At 39.0% G+C, this 9,198-nt stretch overlaps 1 protein-coding gene across 1 annotated transcript in view; it reads left to right on the forward strand.

Moving 5' to 3' along the window:
• Window positions 1-6,701, forward strand: part of LOC126259896 (deoxyribonuclease TATDN1) — a 44,827-nt gene extending 38,126 nt beyond the window's left edge. The window contains exon 6 of the mRNA XM_049956976.1: window positions 6,240-6,701. Within this exon, the coding sequence (XP_049812933.1) occupies window positions 6,240-6,348 (109 nt within the window). The 3' untranslated portion in view covers window positions 6,349-6,701. The remainder of the gene's footprint in view (window positions 1-6,239) is intronic.
• Window positions 6,702-9,198: the final 2,497 nt, after the last annotated feature.

Here is a 9,198-nt window from a genome sequence, read left to right on the forward strand (position 1 = left end):
AACTAGACTGTAACTTTATTTTATTTGTTATTTTTCCGTGCTGCTGAATATTCAGTGATGTAACTCTGGATACTTCATAGTTTGGCTGTCTGTTATTGGAGCTGTTAACACTTCGGAGTTGAGCAATGTAGCATCTATGTCACACAAATTTATGCTCCAAAAAGATGAGCAACATAGGACCTACGTCGGCCGTTTCTCAGATTTGTAAACATATTCCAGTGTTTGGCTTATGTCTGTCATGTGTATATAGGTACTCTACAATGTTTGTACTACCCTGCAAAACACAGATGAGAGCACCTGTCACTCGTATTGGCCATAGAGAAATACAGACAACAGCATGTACTCCTAGCTTTACTGTTTCGGCATTCCCCTTGTTGCCACACGCCATGCTTCACAAGGTCACAGTCAGTGCAGAGGACATCAGTTGCCTGCTATATGCTTTCTATTTATTTTCAGGATGGCCTTACAGAACAGTACTGAAAATAGCAAAGTGCTGACTAAACATCTAATTCCCCAGAAGCTGAATTAAGAGGAACTTCCATTTCGTAGACAAGACACTTTACTATTTGTAAAATGGAAAAACATTAGGTTTGTAGTTCTTTTGACAGCAAAACATAAAATTATTGCAACATCAGAACAAAACTGGGAATAACAGAGAAGAAGAAACCTATTTTAGTTTGAACTGCATGAAAACAAGGGTTGTGTGGATCACACTTGCTACTATCCCTTTGAGGGGGAGCAAATAGTGGTGAAAGAATGCCTTTTTTTCTCATTTTTATGACCATGATAGTAAATTTGTATGTTTTATGTAAAAATTCGAGGCCTACTAGCAGGCATCTTTTTGAATTCCATACTGGATTGGCAGTCACTTTGATAAACAAAGGAGGCCTGGTTGAATAAACATCCACTAAAAATAGTTCACCTGGAAACAGACTCGGTGGAAGATATTTTCCTAATTTGAATCTGGCCACAATGGCCTCAGAGGAGGTGTAAAGTTTGTACAGAAAGAATCAAGACAAGTTATTTGAAACCAGTAAGAAAAGATACCAAGTGGTATTGTGAAGAATTTAAAGTAGAAACTTTATTTTCCAAAATCTTTGGAATTTTTCACAGCAAGGCAAAAGTAATTAAATAATTTTCAATCAAAACCCACATTTTCAAGCAGTTATATTTTTAACACCAGCAGCTTCTAATTCTACCTACATTTAGGAAGCGAAGGACAAAAAAGAAAAAAGAAGTCATTTTAAAAATACATTTTCATTTCAGTATGAAAAAAGATCACTGATGCAAGGCTATGTTTCTTCACAGTACTTCACAGAAAAAGGACCCCTCTTTCAAGCCGTCTGGGGTGGCCGAGCGGACCTAGGCGCTACAGTCTGGAACCGCGCGACCGCTACAGTCGCAGGTTCGAATCCTGCCTCGGGCATGGATGTGTGTGATGTCCTTAGGTTAGTTAGGTTTAAGTAGTTCTAAGTTCTAGGGGTCTGATGACCTCAGAAGTTAAGTCTCATAGTGCTCAGAGCCATTTGAACTCACTCTCAAATGCAATAAAATGATGTAAGCTCTGTGCAGTAGAATCCACTACAAAAAATTCAGAAAAACCATGAAAAAGCACAGTATTGGCCAGTTGCTCTACACCCTAGCTACCAAGTCCTCAAAGTGTTAATGTTCTATAATGCTTTGTGGAATCAAAAACTTAAAAATAGTTGTCATATAGTACTGAGATACCAAGATCCCAAAACTTCACACAATACATTTAAGTCCTCTGAGACCCTATCTATGATTACATTAGTATTCAAGACCCCGGGTGGAGATGTACGAGCAGTACTTAACTTTGTCAGGTCAGGCAGTGTCAGCCTGATTCTGAGTGATCCAAATGTCAGAGGTATATATCTCCTCAGTCACTTCCTGTAATTAACAAATACAAGCAAGAGTTTATTTTGGAAGCTCACTGTTAAGACTGTTCAAATAGTTTCCATCTGCAGGAAATATAAAGTAATGTCTCAGGAAGTCAAACAAAATATTTAGTACATGCTGTCCGCGTGGCACCATTTGTATTACTTCACCAGACTCCAATTCCAGGACCAGTACAACATGTATCTTTAGTATGAAAGGTTAATAAAACACTGTATGTGAGACAGGGACAATGATGGGTTGTGAGACTGATTTTATACTGTTCATATACTGGATATTGTCCCATGTTAGATGCAGTATCAGGTGCTGTGCTACTGCTGGCAGAGTTCAAACTTTCACTTGCCAACTTGTCCATCAGCATGCACAGTGCTATGTGATGTGCCCCATAATGGTTATGCATTATAAAGAACCTAGTATCTGTATCAGTATTGGGTCTCATTATGTTACATAAGTACATTTTAATGGGTGTCCTTCAATCGTGTCATCCTTTGAAGGAAGGATATAATTTTACAAATGGCATTAAGCACAGAGAATAGATATGTGTGTAACAATTAATTTGTCATGTATGTGTCATTGTCATCTCATAAATACATGCATTGTGATAGAAGATGAATTGCATAAAGGATACTACCTAAAGGAGGTATTCTATCTAACCATCCTGAAGGGGTAGAAGTTATTGGTCAACAGTATGGTGAGCAAAAGCCTGCTGTCCTGCTCAGTAACTAATAAGTGCAAACTAACACAATTTTGAGATTGTATGGGTGTGATTATTGTTGTTGTTGTTGTGGTCTTCAGTCCTGAGACTGGTTTGATGCAGCTCTCCATGCTACTCTATCCTGTGCAAGCTTCTTCATCTCCCAGTACCTACTGCAACCTACATTCTTCTGAATCTGCTTAGTGTATTCATCTCTTGGTCTCCCTCTACGATTTTTACCCTCCACGCTGCCCTCCGATACTAAATTGGTGATCCCTTGATGCCTCAGAACATGTCCTACCAACCGATCCCTTCTTCTGGTCAAGTTGTGCCACAAACTCCTCTTCTCCCCAATCCTATTCAGTACCTCCTCAATAGTTATGTGATCTACCCATCTAATCTTCAGCATTCTTCTGTAGCACCACATTTCGAAAGCTTCTATTCTCTTCTTGTCCAAACTATTTACCGTCCATGTTTCACTTCCATACATGGCTACACTCCATACAAATACTTTCAGAACGACTTCCTGACACTTAAATCTATACTCGATGTTAACAAATCTCTCTTCTTCAGAAACACTTTCCTTGCCATTGCCAGTCTACACTTTATATCCTCTCTACTTCGACCATCATCAGTTATTTTGCTCCCCAAATAGCAAAACTCCTTTACTACTTTAAGTGTCTCATTTCCTAATCTAATACCCCCAACATCAACCGACTTAATTCGACTACATTCCATTATCCTCGTTTCGCTTTCGTTGATGTTCATCTTGTATTCTCCCTTCAAGACACCATCCATTCCGTTCAACTGCTCTTCCAAGTCCTTTGCTGTTTCTGACAGAATTACAATGTCATCGGCGTACCTCAAAGTTTTTATTTCTTCTCCATGGATTTTAATACCTACTCCGAATTTTTCTTTTGTTTCCTTTACTGCTTGCTCAATATACAGATTGAATAACATCGGGGAGAGGCTACAACCCTGTCTCACTCCCTTCCCAACCACTGCTTCCCTTTCATGTCCCTCGACTCTTATAACTGCCATCCGCTTTCTGTACAAATTGTAAATAGCCTTTCGCTCCCTGTATTTTACCCCTGCCACCTTTAGAATTTGAAAGAGAGTATTCCAGTCAACATTGTCAAAAGCTTTCTCTAAGTCTACAAATGCTAGTAACCTACGTTTGCCTTTCCTTAATCTTTCTTCTAAGATACGTCGTAAGGTCAGTATTGCCTCACGTGTTCCAGTATTTCTACGGAATCCAAACTGATCTTCCCCGAGGTCGGCTTCCACTAGTTTTTCCATTCGTCTGTAAAGAATTCGTGTTAGTATTTTGCAGCTGTGGCTTATTAAACTGATTGTTCGGTAATTCTCACATCTGTCAACACCTGCTTTCTTTGGGATTGGAATTATTATATTCTTCTTGAAGCCTGAGGGTATTTCGCCTGTTTCATACATCTTGCTCATCAGATGGTAGAGTTTTGTCAGGACTGGCTCTCCCAAGGCCGTCAGTAGTTCCAATGGAATGTTGTCTACTCCGGGGGCCTTGTTTCGACTCAGGTCTTTCAGTGCTCTGTCAAACTCTTCACGCAGTATCGTATCTCCCATTTCATCTTCATCTTCATCCTCTTCCATTTCCATAATATTGTCCTCAAGTACATCGCCCTTGTATAGACCCTCTATATACTCCTTCCACTTTTCTGCTTTCCCTTCTTTGCTTAGAACTGTTTTTCCATCTGAGCTCTTGATGTTCATACAAGTGGTTCTCTTATCTCCAAAGGTCTCTTTAAATTTTCCTGTAGGCAGTATCTTTCTTACCCCTAGTGAGATAAGCCTCTGCATCCTTACATTTGTCCTCTAGCCATGCCTGCTTAGCCATTTTGCACTACCTGTCGATCTCATTTTTGAGACGTTTGTATTCCTTTTTGCCTGCTTCATTTACTGCATTTTTATATTTTCTCCTTTCATCAATTAAATTCAATATTTCTTCTGTTACCCAAATATTTCTACTAGCCCTCGTCTTTTTACCTACTTGATCCTCTGCTGCCTTCACTACTTCATCCCTCAAAGCTACCCATTCTTCTTCTACTGTATTTCTTTCCCCTATTCCTGTCAATTGTTACCTTATGCTCTCCCTGAAACTCTGTACAACCTCTGGTTCTTTCAGTTTATCCAGGTCCCATCTCCTTAAATTCCCACCTTTTTGCAGTTTCTTCAGTTTTAATCTACAGGTCATAACCAATAGATTGTGGTCAGAGTCCACATCTGCCCCTGGATATGTCTTACAATTTAAAACCTGGTTCCTAAATCTCTGTCTTACCATTATATAATCTATCTGATACCTTTTAGTATCTCCAGGATTCTTCCATGTATACAACCTTCTTTCATGATTCTTGAACCAAGTGTTAGCTATGATTAAGTTGTGCTCTGTGCAAAATTCTACCAGGCGGCTTCCTCTTTCATTTCTTAGCTCCAATCCATATTCACCTACTACGTTTCCTTCTCTCCCTTTTCCTACACTCGAATTCCAGTCACCCATGACTATTAAATTTTCGTCTCCCTTCAGTATCTGAATAACTTCTTTTATTTCATCATACGTTTCTTAAATTTCTTCGTCATCTGCAGAGCTAGTTGGCATATAAACTTGTACTACTGTAGTAGGTGTGGGCTTCGTATCTATCTTGGCCACAATAATGCGTTCACTATGCTGTTTGTAGTAGCTTACCCACGTTCCTATTTTCCTATTCATTATTAAACCTACTCCTGCATTACCCCTATTTGACTTTGTGTTTATAACCCTGTAGTCACCTGACCAGAAGTCTTGTTCCTCCTGCGACTGAACTTCACTAATTCCCACTATATCTAACTTTAACCTATCCATTTCCCTTTTTAAATTTTCTAACCTACCTGCCCGATTAAGGGATCTGACATTCCACGCTCCGATCAGTAGAACGCCAGTATTCTTTCTCCTGATAACGACATCCTCTTGAGTAGTCCCCGCCCGGAGATCCGAATGGGGGACTATTTTACCTCCGGAATATTTTACCCAAGAGGACGCCATCATCATTTAATCATACAGTAAAGCTGCATGCCCTCGGGAAAAATTACGGCCGTAGTTTCTCCTTGCTTTCAGCCGTTCGCAGTACCAGCACAGCAAGGCCGTTTTGGTTATTGTTCCAAGGCCAGATTAGTCAATCATCCAGACTGTTGCCCTTGCAACTACTGAAAAGGCTGCTGCCCCTCTTCAGGAACCACATGTTTGTCTGGCCTCTCAACAGATACCCCTCCGTTGTGGTTGTACCTACGGTACGGCTATCTGTATCGCTGAGGCACGCAAGCCTCCTCACCAACGGCAAGGTCCATGGTTCATGTGATTATTAGTAGACCATAATATATTTAATAGTTATGCAGTGCATAGAATGTCAGAGAACCAACAGCATAAAAGAAATGAAAAAGTTAAATTTTAGATCTTGTTAAAAAGGAAAATGGAACTAGAAAGTCCTTTTCATTCTTTATTCTCCTATTTTATTTGTTTTAAAAATTTTTTCCTCATTTGTTCTTACTTTTATCAGTCTCAACAAAATTGTAGGTCTAGCTGAAATGCTAATGATTAATAATACATTTTGTTTATTTACAGGCATGTTCTTGAAATTGTAGCCGCAGTTCGGAATGAAGATGCTGAAGAACTGTGTGAAAAAATTTATAAAAACACAAAAAAGTTATTTTTCGATCATTTGACTGAATAATTATATTGGTTTTTGTAAGCCAGTGTAAAAGAAAAAGTAAAGGTACAACAGTGAATTTACCTTCCCTCAGTCTTTCGTTATTTTTGAAAGCTGTTTAATACAGAAAGGCATTGCCTTACTTTCACTTTAAAACTTGATACCAAAATATGTCATACTTGAAAAATCAAATTGCAGATTATCTTAATAACAAATGCTAACTTGCCAACTTGAAATTATGTGTCAGATACAGTGTCACTGAAATTATGAAAAGAGGGAGCCATAATGAAACCTCATTTAAATTATGATTATTATTATTGTATTATTAATATTTTATAAATAAAGTTTCTATGAAGCATGTGCTTCTGATAACCTTATGGTTATGGTGCTACTATTTTGAGATTAGTGTTCAATGTTTGAGCAATGAAGGGAAATTTTACATTGATTGCCTGTATTTTTATGAAAAAAAGAAAGATAAATTATGTGGAATATGTTCATTAATTTTTGATTGCCCATATTGAGTTTTAGACTGTTATGAATTCAAATATATAGAACAATACCTAGCCCCCAGCAACCCATCATAACTTTTTATTGTAATACTAGCCACAACATGTTGGTCATATTCTGTTTGCAGTTCATTCTCATTTGGGTCATCCTGGGATGTTCTGCTCTCAGTCTGTTCCACATGGCAGTAAGCTTGAGGTTTCTATGCTGATGAGTTCTGTATTTGTTTGTGTGGTGCAATATTTGCTGTCAAGTCATTGTAGGTATTGATGGTCAAGAATACATTCCAGTGGTTGTAGGAGTCATCAGAGAGCATTAACACCCAATGTTTAAAAACTAGGTCGTCCGTCTGGGGTACTTGTTAACAAAACATATTGAGTGAACCATACTGTGTTTATTGTTTTTAAGGGACAACTGGTGCTTTCCAACTAAACAGTTTCTTACCCTTATATTGACAATATGAGAAGGAATTGCAGGAAAGGTAGACTCCTTTCAGAAATGATAGGATGGAACATTTCTCAAGAATGAGCTTTTAGAAATTAGACCGGTAGATTCCTCAAACAACAACTAACTGGTGACATTCTTGAGTTTTGGGGTTACTGTTGGATATCACCACCTCACTTGGGTAATATTTGGGTGACTTGACTTGTTGCTGTCATGAGGTGCTACCAGAGACATCACTGGATGGAGTGTGTCTGTAATTTGTACCTTCTGCCTATTCCATCCATAAGTGGTCTACCCTCAGATGCTGCCCTTGGGTGTCTCTGCAGCATGAAATTCTTAATATTGTCTGCACCCACAGACAACATCCTTGGGTGTTCTATTTTAGGTTCAAGCCAATTGATCATATTATGTTTGCAGTCCATTCCCATTTGGGTCGTCCTAAGAAGTTCTGCTGTCAGTCTGTTCCACATGGCATTTAGCTTGAGGTTTCTATGCTGACTAGTTCTGTATTTGTTGGATTTCATTAGATCCAGTACACGATCTCAAGCTTTCATCAGTTGATAATGCCCAGTGCCTAGTTGATTAGCATCTGTGCCAGACAAATCTCAATCGAATGCCTCACTATTCTATTGCAATATCTGTGTGTCTGGGCCAAGTTTCTTGTATGATAGCTCTTGGAATGAACAAATTCCAAGCAGTGTTTAATGATGGCTGACTTGGTTGTTTGCCGGAGATGAGTGTTGGAATGATGGTCTTGCAACCTGATGTCAACAATTCTTGTAGTTTGCCCAATATATGACATGCCACATTGTTTGATGTATATTAAAGATAACATTGGTTTGTGAAAGCCAGGAATTTATAGGATGCCTTACCAAAGCGGAATATCATATATTGGGCAAACTACAAGAGCTGTTGCTATCAGAAGCTGAGAACATAAGTGCCTCATTAGTATGTGATAAGAAATCAAGTCAGCCATTGCTGAACTCTGCTTGGAATTTGATCATTCCATGAGCTATGAAGAAAAGAGAATCTCAGCCCGAATGCCCATGTATTGGGACAGCTTTGAGGGAGTCAATAGAGATTTGAATGATGACGAGCCTAAGCAATCAGGACATGGGCCTATCAGCTGAGTAAAGCTTGAACAGCAATGCAGAACTCATCACAGAAAACTTAAGCAAGCTGCTGGGTGACAACAGAACCTCCCAGTATGACCAGACAGGAACAGACCACAAACAGAATGCAACCAGTCAGCATCAACTGAAGAAAGAACACTCGAGGGCAGCATCTGCAGGTGCAGACTAAGCAGAAAGGAGGTGGTGCAAATTACAGACACATTCCATCTGACAGTCAGTGTCAGGCAACACCTGATGAAGGTACTGATTCAAGTCAATGCAATATCATGCAAGGAAGGTGACAATATCAGCAGTATACCCAACCACTCAAGACTGTAAGAAAAATTCCAGAAAAGCCAGAAGAACTGAGTAGCTGGTTTTACAAACATCTATGTGCACTAGAAGTGGATCATTCACAAAGGTACAGGTACAAATGAATGGTTCGCTAAACTAAATCGAAGAGTTGAGCAGCAACTTCTGAGGAACAGTTGTTCACTGTTCACTTTCATTTATGCACTGTGATGGAAAATCACCTTTGTATTTGCATACCAAAGAGTCACTGCTGTGTGCATTCTCACCTCAGGATTACCACTATTTGCACTGCATTGTGAGAAGGGGATCCTAGCAGTGTTTAACACTTCTTGCACTGTATATAAGAATGGGGAGTTTTAGTACTGAATGGTGCTTCACAACCTAAAGCATGAAACAGTGTTAAAAAAAGTGTCTATGTAAGGTGATATATGAAAGTGTACATATGACCTGTTTATGTATCTGATGTTCAGCTGAAGCCTATTTTTATTTTAGTTTGAAATTT

This window comes from Schistocerca nitens, chromosome 5 (assembly GCF_023898315.1).
Source record: "Schistocerca nitens isolate TAMUIC-IGC-003100 chromosome 5, iqSchNite1.1, whole genome shotgun sequence".
In the NCBI taxonomy this organism is placed as follows: Eukaryota; Metazoa; Arthropoda; class Insecta; order Orthoptera; family Acrididae; genus Schistocerca; species Schistocerca nitens.